The sequence below is a fragment of the Microtus oregoni genome, unplaced genomic scaffold, assembly GCF_018167655.1.
Source record: "Microtus oregoni isolate MIOR12 unplaced genomic scaffold, Mior012 000107F_000, whole genome shotgun sequence".
NCBI classification, from domain to species: domain Eukaryota; kingdom Metazoa; phylum Chordata; class Mammalia; order Rodentia; family Cricetidae; genus Microtus; species Microtus oregoni.
The window spans coordinates 612406-628454 of NW_024544722.1; the positions used below are offsets into that span (position 1 = coordinate 612406).

At 33.8% G+C, this 16049-nt stretch overlaps 1 protein-coding gene across 1 annotated transcript; it reads right to left on the reverse strand.

Moving 5' to 3' along the window:
* Nucleotides 1-1234: 1234 nt before the first annotated feature.
* Nucleotides 1235-15768, reverse strand: LOC121443437. The gene is made up of 4 exons (XM_041645194.1): nt 15717-15768; nt 14163-14263; nt 3377-4328; nt 1235-1599 (listed from the first exon to the last, which is right to left on the reverse strand). Exons 1-4 carry the CDS (start codon nt 15766-15768, stop codon nt 1235-1237), a joined length of 1470 nt encoding a protein of 489 aa, XP_041501128.1.
* Nucleotides 15769-16049: the final 281 nt, after the last annotated feature.

Below are 16049 nucleotides of genomic sequence, written 5' to 3' on the forward strand. Positions count from 1 at the left end.
ATAAAAGGCAAGAGTTTGCCTTCACATCAAAGACCCCTTGCACTATGTGTTAAGGCACATAATAAGGGGTTAGGTGGCAACCTATTGTTTAAATTGCCCTTGGTTTTGTAAAAACAACAGCAACCATTATTCAGAAAGTTGAATATTTAAATGCACAAATTGAATAATGGCCCGAGTGCCCTAAAACTCAGCACAAATTTTATATTACACAAGAATACAAAGTAATGAGATTATTTTCCAAGTAATTTGTCAGTTATTCTCATAACCTTCTGGTAATATTTTATCTACCTTACAAGATTTGTGAAATAATTGTTCCAGAAAGTCATATTTTATATACAAGTAGGGTTCATTAATTTGAATACTGGGCTGATCACCTGGGTCAATGAAATGCTGTCTTCATTGCTCTGGGAAGAGCATCCTACTCATTCATCTCATAAAAGTTTTCAAGAATTTTTATCTTCTACCCTGAATCTTCTTATGAAAATGAACAGAGTGGCTTGGAGAGGTGAAAAATTAACTTTCAAACCAAAAACATTGTTTTAGCATGTAATATTTTAGGCATCCTGTGGTGCTGTTATTATAGTCTCACATTATTAGCATCACAACCACATACGATATTTACAGTTCTACAGTTATTTGTCTCCTTGTATTGTTAAGGCTTCCCATAAATATTTACAATTTTGATACGTATATGTAAAAAAACCACAAATAGCCATATTTAAATACTCTTGTTAGTGAACTTTTCCTCAGATGTTTTTTTTAAAAATATTTTAGTGAAGTATTTTACTAAAGAAATCGCCTGGATTTTAGCTTTCAATAAATAAATGTCTTGGACATTAAGCTAGACCCATCAAAATAAATGACAAAACCTCTGAGATCATTTTTATTTGTCTTTCAAAGTATTCAAGAGGACTTGAAATTACTAGGAGGTATTGTCATTTGAGGATTACTTGATATTTTATTCAATGAAAAAGTCCACATCTGAAACACACTCCTCCAACTAGATTATTCCACATACAATTGATGGCCACATATGGGATAAACTAGCTAGCTACAATCTAGTTTTATCCAGTCTAATAAATAATTATCACAAGTTTATTAATTACGTTCATTGTGAATTCATAATTTAGATATCCCATTTAGTATTTTGAGTTGTCAAGTTTGTATATGTCTGTTTTGATGTTAAGTGTCTTGGTTTGTTTCTTCAATGGACAGCATTGTAAAGTATCATTTTTTATAACTGGTGTTCACCTATCTTTGAGAGCTCAGTGAGTGGAGAAGATACCATACGTCTGGAGGTTCTATCACTATTACCCATGTAAACACCAAAAGCACTGCTCCTGGGAACTCCAGCATTGCCTCTAAGAACTTGAAGATTATCTAAGGGCATTCCAACATTAACAATGGGGATAGTATTGACATCATTCTCGGGGATTCTAACATTGCCTCTGGAGCATGCAGAAGTATCCTCAGGAATTCCAATGTTTTCTCCAATTGCAGAATTTTCAAATCTCGGCTTGATGGGAAGATGTTCTTCAGAATGTGATGAAATTTCTCTTTGCCAGACTCCCTCCACGTTGTATATTTCCTTGATATTTTCTAAAACACAAAGCCAGAAATTTGTAACTGATTAACAGATTGGCTTCAGTTTTGAGAAAAAGCTATAAATAAGAATCAAAGATGTATTTCCAAATTTGATTTCAGTGCAATTACCTCAAAATGACAAGGTGATTTTACCACAGTAAGTTTTATTTAGCAATTACACTTTTGGATGTAAAAGATGGACAAAGAAAAAAAGTGAGTAAATGATTCTAAACCAGAAGTTTAGGCTTATTAGAAAGTAGAGGTGGAGAAAGAGGATGAAAAATGGGGGTATGATAGGGAAGAGCTACAGGCTAAAGGACTTTTAGGAACAAAGGTGTAGGTATTTAGTATGAAATTTTATTCCGTTGCTAGTATGAACGCTTAATGTAATTAGGAATTTAGTGGGAACAAGAAATTAGATAAAAGATAACCATAAAAACTGGAAGTACCCAGGAAGGTTGTGTGTGTGTGTGTGCATGTGTTTGTGTGTGTAAGCATGCAGGCACTTGTGTGTGCTGTGCAAGTGCACATAGTGGCCATACAACAACCTAGGATGTTATTTACCAGGAGTTGCTCACTTATTTATTTATTTAGGCAGACTTTCTACCCAATAAACTCCAGTTGTGGGATAAAAAAACACTCAGTACTATGTCTCTTTGTTTTTCAACCCGAGTTTTTAAAATCAAACCCAATTCTGTTGCTTATTATGTGCACTCTTTAATGACTCAGCAATGTAGTGTTGCTAATTTGTAGCACTCTTCAGAAGGATTTTCAATTTGAGAATAAAGTTGAACCAACTTTACATTTCAAAAGATAATATGATCTGAGCTGACTTTAGGTTAGAGTATAATTTCTTCCTTTGATAAATGACTTGTTAGAGGTCTAAATATGTATAGAAAAAGAAATATTACAGAATGGGCCAAGTTGCGATTTCCAGGTAAACTTTGGGTTAGACTTCAGACTTTTCATCAAAATCATCTTCAGGAGTTTGGGGATGCTATTTTTAAAACAATACTTCTAGTTTGCAGACCTTTTATGAAGTTGTAGAATTGGGTTCTAACAGAAGTTAGACATGAAAATTCCTAATACCATTCAGTAAACACAGGAGAATTTTTATATATGCTTACATAGGTGTAATGATAAAACTAAAATGTTATTTTATAGCCAGTAGCAAATTTCAATCTAGGATTTAATATGTTATAGATATAAATTATGTGAATATTACTTTTAACCAAATATAGATTAAAATATTAATGGTTTATATGCCAATTCATACTTTCTTGTAAGTAGCTCCTCATATACAAGAGGAGATAAAGAAGTTATCTGTTGGGTTTTTAACCAGTTCATTATTAATGCCCATTAACACATCATTCCTTTTTTATTATCTACTACGTAGTTATTAGACAAGGAGTGTGTTAGTGGACATGTTTTTCTATTCTATGGGTTAAAATTGAATGAGTGAGGACGTTTCATTTTCTCACACCTTTTAAAAGGTGAATTTTTGTTTCTAACTTGAAGTCTTAAGAAGTCTGTATATTCTAGAACACACTCCTGATGATTATTAATTGGTATGTGATTGAATTAACCCAACTTAGCATCAGGATGTAATTACCAAATATGAATATAAGACTTACATTTGCGGAAGAGAAACCAATTCCATCATAAAATGTTTTATGATATAGAAAGGGATAATCTAGGTGGCAAGCTTAAAGATAAACTTACTGGTGAAAATGTACTTATATGAAAAATTATATGTAACTTAAAAAAGTAGTGACAACAAGAAAAATCTTACCTTCTGTTATTAAATTATGGTCAAGTGGGAAGAAGTGAGTTTCTTCTTCATTTAATTTGAATTCAGGTGCATTTAAATACTGGCCTCTGGCTTCACTGTATCCTGGTAAGCTTTGACTGCGCTGCCGCTGGAGCTTAGGACGTTCTGGCAACAAGGGGAAAGGGCCTTGCAAAGGTTGGAAATGTTGATCCTTAGTATGGATGGTTACTTGATTCTCTTCTCCTGATGTTAGTTTGCTGCAACCCGTATTTCGGTTTTCTTCCTTGGGAATAGTTTGGAGAATATGAAGCCCCTCATTGTTTAGTGGTGCCTCTAAGAGCTCTGCCCAGGAACGCCGATAGATGAATCTTTCTCTAAAAGGATACATGCTTCTTGCTACTTCCATATCATCACTTCCTGGGGACTCTGCATTTTCTGGAGATTCCATCCACAGATTTCTTGGGGTTCCTGGGCGACTGTATTCTGAGGATGGTGAACATTTATTTAGTAAAACCTCCAGGTGTACAAACCCAGTGAAGTGCAAAGTTGGAATTTCTGTATCATCTAGCTCCTCCTTTCCAGGCACACCTGCAACAAGTATTGCGGTGCCTTTCCCCCTTTCCTTGGGACTGGCAATTCCTGTAACGTCTAAGCGATGAAATTCTAGGAACCTTGGAAAAATTGGTACTAACTCTATGCGAAGAAGACCTGAAGTTTTTGGTCTTACAAGGGCAATGCTTTCTAACTCCTCAGTTAGTGGTGGGGTGGTAGCTTTTACCACCTGACTTGTAAGCCCCAAGTCCCTCTGATGGATACCTTCACGATTGGGTTGCTGGGAGGCCAAAGTTGGAATCTGTTCATTTTGTTTTCTGGCCCTTTCCTGAATTTCCTCTTTAATAGGACGGAAATAAATGAATTCATCAGAAATATTTTGAGGATGTCTGTATTGGAAGTTTGGATTCACAGAAACAATCTGAAAGAAAATTGAAGTTCATTATGTCAACACTTTGAATAATACTCTTGATTCTGATACATCGTATCTTTTATTGTAAGGACAGGATAACACTATCTTAGACACAGTAGACATAAGTTGATTGCTCCAAATTGAGAAATATGAAGGATTCCCCAAAAGTAGTCTATTTATTTCAGAAACATTATTTTAGTCTAGTGTTTCCCAAGTTTATTTCCTAATAACCAATCAAAGACTGTGTTATCCTCTGAGAACATACATTATCTATGGCCAATCGTTTGGAAGACAATTTATAATTCTTATAACTTCATACTCACTTAAAGGTTCCTAGAAATATATTTAAAATATTTGTTTCTATTTTTGTATGTCCGTCTATGTGCTTGCCATGTATGCATGTGGGCATGTGCATGTGCATGTACATTATGTATGTGTGTATGAATGTAAGTACACCCATTCCATAGCAGTTGTGTGGACAGAGTAAAACTTTGTATAATCAGTTCTCTCCATCTGTCTTGTTTCTGAGGCACGGTGTCTCTTGTTATTTTGGCTGCTTGGATATGTGCCATAGAAGTGCTAGGGTTACAGATATAAGGTACCACATCTGATATTTTTAAAAATTGAGTTCTGGGGATCAAATTCAGATCATTAGGGCTGTGTGGCAAGAGATTTTACTTGATGAACCAAGTAAATCAAATCTTGAAGGGCCTGCTCCTCTAGGTTGCTAGCTCTGAGAGACAACAAACAAGTTGTCTTTGAGAACTCTGTTAAAATGAAAACTAACCAAGCTACAGTTTATACTTCTAAAAACCTCAGTCTCTAGGCCACTATCACTTGGCCAGTCATTTTAGGGACAGGCAGAGATGGCTCAGCGGTTAAGAGCACTGCCTGCTCTTTCAAAGTTCCTGACTTCAATTCTCAGCAACCACATGGTGGCTCACAAACATCTGAAATGAGATCTGGTGCCCTTTTGAAGAAGAAGCCTGATCATCCATCCTCATCAACTTAGACCATGAAACCCAATATGGACAAGTTCAACAGAACCACCAAATATGGGCTGCCCATAGACAGGACATAAATTTCAAATTCATTTACTGGATCACTAAGAATAGCTCCTATATCTGAGAATCAAGAGTTATTCAAGCTAACCTGTTTGCTTTGCTGCATTATCACTGATTTTGGTGGTTCCCATGTTTCCACTATCTTATGTCATAGTATGTCACTTCTCTTGGGATGTGTGAGTATAGTGGACTATAGTTTCAATGACTGTCATTTACTGATATGTCTCTTAACTTCACAAAGTATGATGATATGTGAAGAATAAACATACAGAACATTCATATTTGCATATGATAACCACTCTTAAATTGTGTACTTTGATCCTACACCCAACACCAACATGTCATTCTTGAAGATTTTCAAAGCCTCCAAAAGAAATCCCAGGACATCAGTAAAAGTAAGAATAAAAGTTCTTCCAATAAGTACAATAAAAAAAGCTGGAAGAAAATATCAAAATTAACTTCCAAAACTTTAGAAAATAGTCAAAAGCTTGGAGTAATTTCTGCTCATTTGTTTAACGTGGGTGGCTAAGCTTGTTGCATTTTCATTTTCCCTGTTCTATCATCACTGTCTACCTCCAATTTTAGAGATGCTTTACAAACCAACAATTGAGAATCATGGTGAAAACCCAGGGTCTAGCAATCACTGAAGGAGATGAAATAGAATTCAACCACCTTCACTTACTCATTCTCATGGACTTATTATGAATCGGCTTGCTTGTCACATTGTAGTCTAATAAAAAATAAGGAAAAGAAAAACAAACATGCAGACATATACGTGCACACACCCAAGAAAGCTACGGTAAAATTCATCACACTCATTAAGTATTGGTAATGTTTGGTTTGGTCTTTATATCTTTCTCTAACTTTCAACCATACAATATTTGTATAATTTAAATCAAAGAGTGGCACTAAAGTAACTGTATTATATTAAAAACTTCAGACTAATATTTATCAGTTACATGCTGTGTTATTAACTTGAGTATGAGTTTCATTGTTTTCTAATTCTGTGGCATTTATTATTCTATCTTAGTAATTGATAATTATTTAGTATTTGATCATTTTCTTATTTGTTTTGGGAGTGATAATGTGAAGAGATCTTTGTGATTTGATTAGAACAGGCTTTCTCCCAGAATACTTTCATATGATGGTTCCAAAACAATATAAGTGGTTCTATAAAATTGTTACATATTAAACTATATATTGGACAAAAAACTAAAACACAATTTTAGAAGAATTCCATGGTTTACATTTTCATCAATAGTATATAAGAATTTCTCTTTATGCACACGTATCCTCACCAACATTTGTGGTTATTTTTGTTTCTTTATGATAGCCACTCTAATTTGGGTGAGATACAATTTCAACGTTCTTTTAATGTGGATTTTTACTATAGCTCAGAATGTTGAATATTTTAAAATATGTATTAGCTATTTGTGTTTCTTATTTTGGGACCTGCCTATTCAGTTCATTGACTGATTTACTGATTGGCAGCTCATATATTCTCTCTATATATTAGTTCCTTGTCTGAAAGTGAAGACTTTCTCCCATTTCTATACCATGTCTCTCTACTCTGTTGATAATTTCTTTCACTGCATAGAAGCTTTTGAAATTTATGTAATTGTTAACAGGGGTTTTTGTCCCACCCAGTCCCACAGCCGTTCAGTCTGAAAGAAATACACAGAGGTCTACATTAGTTATAAACTGGTTGGCTCAGTAGCTCAGACTTTTTATTAACTCATAACTTATATTAGCCCATAATTCTTGTTTATGTTAGCCACGTGACTTGGTATCTTTTTCATCAAGGCAGTCTCATCTTACTTCTTCTGTGGCTGAGTGACAACTGCACACTGAATATTTCCTCTTCCCAGAATTCTCCAGTTCTCATTGCCCCTCCTATATTTCCTGCCTGGTTGCCCTGCCTATACTTCCTGCCTGGCACTGGCCAATCAGTGTTTTATTAAAATACAATTGACAGGGTACAGACCATTGTCCAACAGCATGTAATCCTATCAATTCTTGGGTCTACTTACTGTACTATTGGGATTTTAGTTAGACAGTTGTTGCCTGTAACTATCGCTCAAGTGTTTTTCTTATGTTTCACATGAGTAGTTCAGTGTTTATGATTTTAAATTAGAATTTTCATCTACTTTGAATCTATCTTTTTTTTTTCCAGGAAGATTTAATCTAATTTTTTTGTAGCTACGTGCGTAGTTTTTTGGCACCATTCAATAAATAAGCCATAAGTCATTTTTAAGTAATGTTTTGACACCTCTGTCAATAATTAAATGTACATAGCTGTGTGTTTTACTTTGGTGTTCCCTATTATGTTGCATCAGTCTACATAATCTGTTTTTGTGGACATTATCACACCGTCTTTGTTACTGTAGTTCTGTAGTGTATTTTGAGTATAAGAAATATTATAATTCTGACTGTCCTTTTTATATTTAGAATTGCTTTGTCTGTGTATGGTGCTTTATGTTTCCATACAAATTCTAAGATTATTTTGTTTTTTTAGTTTTGTAGAGAATATCACTGGAATTTTGATTGGGATTGCATTATATTATTATATTAATTATAATATTAACTATAATATTAATTCTTTCAAACCAGGGATAGGAAAAGTTTTTCTACCATATAATATCTTTCTCAAAAACATTTTAGCATCTTAAAATTTTCTTGTAGAGGTCTTTTCCTTATTCATTAGTTCAATTTTCATTTAGTTTTAGTTTTATTTAATGCCATTATGAAAGGGATATTTCTCCTAATTTAATTCTCAATGTTTGATAGTGGCATGTAAAAATCTACTGACTTTTGTATGTTGATTGTGTGTCTTGTAGCACTATTAATAGTGTTTACCAAATCTAAAATTTTATTTTGTAGAGTCTTTGTGTTTTTCAATGGTATTGTGTTTTCTGTAAATGACATCTTCTTTCTTGATATTATCCCCTTTATATCTTTGTCTTGTTTTAATTTCTGTAGCTAAGACTTTAAGCTCTATACTGAGTCAAAATGGAATGAGTAGGCACTTTGAGAGCATTTCAACCAAAATCCAGATTTTCATGTTATAGTATGAACATGTTATATTATCTATAGATTTCTTATATACAGATTTTATGTTGAAATATGTTTCATAGATTTCTAGTTTATTCAGCACTTTTATCATGAAGTAACATTGAACTTTCTCAAATGTCTCTTCTATCAAGATCTTATAATTTCTAAATTTTAATCCATTAATATGCTGTGTTACATCTGTTGACTTGTTTATTTTGCATTCTTGGGTAAAATTAACTTGGTAAAGATGTATGATCTTCTTAATTCGATTTTGAAACAAATTTATAGTATTTTCGAGAATTTCCATCAGATTATTTTGTAACAACTCCTTCTCATCTCTAAATTATTTAATTATTCTTGGTTTTTTGAGACAGGGTTTCTCTGTGTATCAGTCCTAACTGTTCTGGAACTAGCTCTTGTACACCAGGCTGTCCTCAAACTCACAGAGATCTGCCTGCCTTTGCCTCCCAAGTGCTGGGATTAAAGGCGTGCACCACCATTGCCAGACTCACGTCTAATTTTATTAATTTGAGCTTTTCTTCATATCTTTGGGTTTGTTTGCTAATCTTGTTGATCTTTCCAAAGAGCCAACTCTGTTTATGTCTGTATTAATTTCTGCCATATTCTTCATTATTCCTTGCCATTCTTTGCAATTGTTTAACTTTATTTTTCTAGAGCTCTCTTGAGTTGCATCACTATGTCATTTATTTGAGATCTTGAGCTCTCTTTAATTCCGTTTAGATATGAGCACCTATTCTAAAAATTCTTCTTCGGACTGTCTCAGTAGTGCCTGGCGTCATATTAGGCTGGGCTCTCATTTTCATTTTATTCAATAGTTTTAAACTCCCCCTTTAATTTCTTCTGCAGTGTATTGTTTTGTTCCCTAGTATTTTGTAATTTCTGAGGTTAATCTTGCTATTTATTTGAATTTTGATTCTGTTATGGTTTCATGAGAGGGAAGGGACTATTTTATTCTTTTTTCATTTGTTATGGCTTTCTTTGCGGCCTATAAGTTATATATTATATATAACACACACGTATACATATATATACACACACACACACATATATGGTTTTAGAAAAGTTTCTAATGCACTGCTGATTAAATGCATATTTTCTTATGCTGGTGTTTTCTCTAATGACTTAATTCTAAACCCATAGATCAGTATATCAGTCTTCATCAGAGAAGCTTCTCCTTGCATGCAATGGAAATTAATACAAAGATTCTAAACTGGTCAGTGTCCAGAGAATAACAGAGTGGCATGCTCAAGCACAAATGGGTTTTGACCCTCCTTCCAAGGCTCAGTAATCTTTGAGAAAGAAGGAAAAGAAATATTGTAAGAGCCAGAAGTGGTGGATAACATCAAATTAACTGTGTTTCCCAGATAGTAATGAACAGTTTATATATATATATATATGAATTCACTAAAATTGTGACAGCATGCACAAAATCTGCCCAAACTCCAGACAGGCATAGAGGGTATAAGGTAAGCAAGAAATCCCACCATTAACTGAGGAACTATTGACATTTGATAGTTTCTGGGAAAGAAAGAGACTCCCTGGGCAAAACTGGACTCAATGGGGAAAAGAACAACATCAACTTAATTTTAATTTTTCTCTTTTTTACTATACAGCTCCTGTGTCTGTCTGTCTGTCTGTCTGTCTGTCTGTCTGTCTGTCTGTCTATCTATCTATCTATCTATCTATCTATCTATCTATCTATACATGCTATGCCTTTGATTGTGTTTGTATGGGATTCCTGAGTGTGTGAACAAGTGGGTCTCTGCCCCATATCTGTTTTTTTTTGTGTGCTTTTTCTTATTTTATTATTATCCCTTAGATACCTGTTTGTTTTGTAATGAGAGACAGAAAGAGGGTAGATCTGGAAGGGAGGCGAGGTGAGGAGGAACTGAGAGTAGAGAGAGGGGAGAAACATAACCAGGATATATTTAATAAAAATCTGTTTCCATAGATATCAATGAGGTCCTATCCAAACCAATCTCTTCCTCAAATAACTTCATTTTTATCATTCAAAATGATAAAATAAACATGGAATTTTATATGTATGTTTGCTGAAAAGTGGGATTGTGATTTTTGGTGAAGATTTAAAAAACGAGAAATCTCAATGTTGTGCACAAGTAGATAGTAGTGAGGGGAAGGTAGCCATAGGGGAAGTTGGGAGGTTTAATATGATCAAAATATATCATATGAAAGCCTTTATGTATTTAATAAAATAATGTTAAAATACTTAGACATGAGTCTAATATAACGTTCCTAACAAAAACTTTAAAATAATTAGAGCTGTTTTTAAACTATAAGAGCTTTTAAAAATGAGTATGAATATTCATAAGGAAATATTTACATTTTTAGTGAATATCTTATAGGGATTATTACAGAAAAGAGGGAATCCTAAATTTGTGTGTGAGCACAGACTCATCTACATAAAACTTTTAAAGCAGATTAAATCTGAAGCAATAACTGATACAAATAAGGAATTACATACAACAAAATAAAACCTTTTATGAAAAAAGAATGTAGATAACTATCAAACCCAGTCCATCTATGTGGTATTTATCTCAGAAGATTTTTTGCCGATTTTTGGTTTGGAAGATCAATCTAGGTGTGATAGCTGGATTTGGAAATCTCTCACTAGTATTATTTCAGAACCTATATGGTGTTTATGTCTATTGATATTTTAATGAAATGGGGCCTCTGAGGCTCAGTGCATAAACATTTATGGTAATTATAACTTTTGTGTTTGAAGTCTATATTATCAGATACAAGAATAGTTATTACATTTGTTTGTTAGACTGATTTCCAACCATATATTTTTAGTTTTCCTGTTTCTGTGAAATTTTTTTGAGAGAACAGTTAGTCTAAACTTATTTTGTAATCCATTTAGTTGGTGAATTAAGGACATTTGAATTCAAAATTATTGTTGAGAAGAGTTTGCTATTATAAATGCTTTTTTGACTGTTCTAGTTGGTTGGGTTACTAGTAGTTTTTTCCCATCCTTTTCTGGGAGCATTGGCTGTTTGCTAATTTGCTGTTCTGCACATGATCAATTTCTTCCTGGTTATCTTCCATTCATCTATTGCTCTCATGAGCTGTATTAATTTCTTTGTTTGTGGATCATGCATTATCTTAACTTATGCCAGTATTTAAATGTTCTTATTTATCCATCAATTTTAATAACTTTGATAGTTGACAATTATTTATGTTCAGGGCTTGAAATACATCATTTCATGTTTCTGCCTCATGAATTGCTGCTTTTCACTTGTTGCTTTAAGTTTTGTGTTTACATTGCACTTTTGACATCTTGATTATGATATTTTGTAGGGAGTTTCTTCTCTGATAATAACTATTTGGGGGTTTAAGATGCTTAATATACTTAGATATTTGTTTGTGATATTCTCAGATATAGTTCATGGTCTAGGTTGTCTGACTAAAACTGTTGACTTCATATCAGATGCTTCTAGCCTATGGATTCTTAGGATTAGTCTCTAGAACATATGTCAGAATTTTTGGAAGTTTTGGTCACAGTCATTTGTTTTCTCTCCATATGTGTGTATATTTATTATTGTCTTGATCTTATCTTCCATCATTAAAATTCATTATTCTCCTCTAATCTTATCTCTTGATGGTGGTTTTGCTGTTGTGATGGTTATTTTGGTTGTTATATAAGATGGGAGGAGACAGCTCACAGTTTCATTCTGAGATTCCTGGAGGACTGAGGGCAAGATAAGACTCAGTGACTGGCTCTTTTGCTTTTCTGACCTTCAAGTTCAACCCCAATTTCTCTCTCTGAGATTTTATTAATCATACTTCAAAAACTATATGGGTTAGAGGTATGAAAGGCAATTTAGGTAGGGGTATTGAGAATGCTCGACTTCAGATTCCTTTCCAATACTTCTGCTGCTACCTCTTCAGTCTGGTGTAGCTTGGGGTGTATTGTTCATATCTTTGTGCTGTGCCATTTTCCACATTTTGCCATGGCTTTCCCAAAATTTCATGTATTCTTTGCTAGGTAAGGCCATATTATAGCTGGAGGGAAAGAACATTGCAGATTTCTCAATTGTAGGGTCCCTTACTCCTCATGGTGGACTGGGTTTAGCCACTGTAGAGCTCTTGCCACTTCCACATAGTATCATGGCCAGTCTGATTCTCAGGGTAATGACAGGGAGGGAAGATTATGGGTGTTAGAAATATTTCAATTTCAGATCCCTCTACCCGTTTTCTGGAAGGTGTCATACATTTGTTGTTCCTGTGGAGTTGAGTCTATTTGGGATGCTAGCAGTATGATGCTGCTTTGCATGGGCCATATTTTTATAACTCAATCACTCCTTTCTTTTTTCTTTCTGTTTTATTTCCTCCCATTTTCCTTCTTTCCTTTATCGCTCCTTCATTTCTTTTTCTCTTTCTGTTTCTTATTGTTGTGAAGAGATACCATGACCATGGCAACTTTTGTAAGAAAAACATTTAACTGTGGCTGGTTTACAATTTCAGAGCTTTAGTTCAGTATCACCTTTGTGGGACAGGGCAGTGTGTGAGCAGACATGGTGCTGAAGAAGGAACTGAGAGTTCTACATCTTGATCTTCAGACACCAGACATATATACTTCTGGGAATGATTTATGCATACATGAAACCTCAAAGCCCGCCTCCATAGTGACAGGCTTTCTCCAACAAGATCACACCTACTCCAACAAGTCTACACCTCCTAATAGTGCCATTCTCTATGGGCTAAATATCCAAACATGAGTCTTTGTGTGTTGGGGCATACCTATTGAAACCACCACACTTTCCTTCCCTTTTTCTTCTCTTTTCCTCTTCTTTTTTCAATCTCTTTCTTTCTTTCCTTGTCCCTTCCCTCCTATCCTTCTGTCTAGTACCCTCCCTCCCTTTCCCTTCTCCCTCTCTCTCCCTCTTGTTTCAATGTTATCTTCACTAACCTAGAACTCACCATATAGCATAGGCTGGACTTGTGGCAATCCTCCTGCCTCCAACTTCCAAATGCTGGGATTATGGACATGAGCTACTTTATCTAGTTTACTACAGTTATCTTCTAAAGTCTGTGTTATATAGCATCTAAAAATGTGAAGAAAGGGTTCCAGAGATGGTTCAGTGGATAATGGTGCATCCTGCCAACCCTGCTGTCTTAATTTCAGTTCTGGGACTAACAGGGTAGAAATGTTCTCTGAAGTTTACACAAGTACTGTGGGGCACACACACACACACATACACACACACACACACACACACACACACACCCTAAATGAAAAACAAAGTCATCAAGGAAATAAAAAGAAAGCTACCTGAAGCTATAGACTATTGAGATTCTTTTGTAAACTAATTAAAATAACATTTTAATAAGAATTTTATTATCTGAAAGTTTATTTATTATGCTCAAATTAGTTTGACACCACCCTTTCAACAGTCAAAATAAAAACCAGTATGTTCAATGTCCACCCATCAAACCACTGTTAATTACATTAACTAGGACATCAAAGTGAAAGGGGAAACTATCCTAATTTTGTTACTATTCCTCTATGGATTTTTCTATTATTTAAAGGAATTAATATTCCATATTAAGAATTTTATATAGAATCTTTGAATTATGACATGAATATACTCTTTTACACTGTTGACTATACTTTTAAGTAATAGAAATTCTGAGTTTTCCAAATTTAACTGCCATTAATCAATATTGAAACAGCAATATTACTTACTGTAGTTTCTTCTTGGCAGTAGTTACACCAGATCATAGGGAAGTTTCTCTTCAAGGACATAAGACACTTTTCATAAATCATAGCACTCACACGTCTGTATTCTGTAAGAAAATATAAGGTTACAAATCTGAAGACTATTAACACCAAACTTGGTGATTGGCAAATTTTGTGATATCATTACCTATAAATTAGAGTTTGAATAGAAGTAATATAACACATCTTAAAATAAACATTTTTTTTTATTTTCTTGTATTCAATAAATAGCCTATTTAGTGTAGACCTCAGACCACTGTCTTTAACTCATTTTGATATTTTGGTTATATAGCTATTGATTTTGCTGCATCTAGGATTTGTACTATATGCTGATATTGTTTTTTGGGGCTATTTTAAAAAACTGAACTCAAGTATGCAAATAGTAATGAGTAGTGAGCATACTACTCATTACTCAGAGTCCTGTCCCACTCTTCATTATTGAGTACGTGTGTGCTTCTGTGTATTGGCAGAATAGTCCTCCCAAAATTAACTACATTGAATAGCTCTTTAAGCAATTTTATTTTTTATTTACTCCTATTAATGGACTCTGCTTTAAGCATGTAATGCTCAAATTCTTCAACAAAATTTTAATGTAATTAATTATCAGCAAACATTACAATTTAGTAAATCACTTCTAATTGCATTTTGAGAAATATACAAAGAAGTAAAAATATGTATTTTTCCCCTTTAGCCTTTCCCATTTTTATTCTTTTTCCTTACATTCAGATCATATTTCCTGAGGCATTTTTAAAAATTATTGGAACAGTACATGTGACAATATTTTTCAGTGATTTTTGTTTCCTTGGTTTCAAGAAAATTATTAATTATTTCACTATGGCTGTAAGTGATCATATTATATTTATTCATTTTGGAGGGAACCAAGAATCTCTAGGTACTGCTTCCCATTCTCAAATTATTTATATAGAAAGAATACAATTATATTCAGTATTACATGAGAGCATAGACATGATTATCTACTATATCCATAATTATGAAATCATTAGTGAACATGTCAGGCATTTTCAATTATGTGCCATTCAGCAAAGAAAGGAATAACGGTGAAAAAGAAAGTTGTACCTATAAAATTCTCTCTAATGGATGATATAATATTTACTTTGGTTTTATATGTTACTTTCAGCCAAGTTTTATAATAAAATATTTTGATACTATTAAATGTTTCTTTAATAAATATTTGAATAGTAATTGTCTTGTATTTGATGAATACATTATGGTAAAACTTCGGTTAATTTTCAGGCAATATCATGTATGGAAAGCTGTGATAATGATAAATTTATATTTAAACACATTTCTGCTTTCTTGGTGGTGTGTATGTAAGGGTTCAAGACAGGGTTTCTCTGTGTATCTTTGACTGTCCTGGAACTCAGACCAGGCTGGTCTTGCACTCACAGAGATTCCCCTGCCTCTTCCTCCCAAGTTCTGGGATTAAAGGTGTGTGCTACCACCACCTGGCTTATTCATGTATATTAATGGAGTAAGTATTTGGAACTTTGAAATCATTACCTGCATTAGCAGCAGCATCTCCAAATGAAGAACCGAAGGCTAACTCTAACATCTGACAAACCCAACTGAAAAAAATAAGGGGAGAGGGGAGAAGGCATCAGCTAATGGAACAGTCAATATTATATATGATATGATATTTACAAAAGGTAAGAATTGCTGTTATTTTCATTGAAACATATTAAAATTCAAAAGGATAAAGCTTTCACATCAAAAGACAATGGTGTCTATAAATATTACCCATTAGGAAGAAGTTTTTTTTTAAATATAGTTCCAACTATAACTAAAACAAAGATCATAATTTGAGGCAAGCATAAAAATCGCAGAAGAAGCATC

Excerpts from the sequence above, each read along its gene's own strand:
- LOC121443437 (XM_041645194.1), bottom strand. The coding sequence starts at position 15,768 with ATGTTAGAGTTAGCCTTCGGTTCTTCATTTGGAGATGCTGCTGCTAAT. Across the intron at positions 4,329-14,162 it reads ACTGCCAAGAAGAAACTACA|ATTGTTTCTGTGAATCCAAA; the intron begins GTAAGTAATATT and ends ATTTTCTTTCAG. Across the intron at positions 1,600-3,376 it reads CCATAATTTAATAACAGAAG|AAAATATCAAGGAAATATAC; the intron begins GTAAGATTTTTC and ends TTTGTGTTTTAG.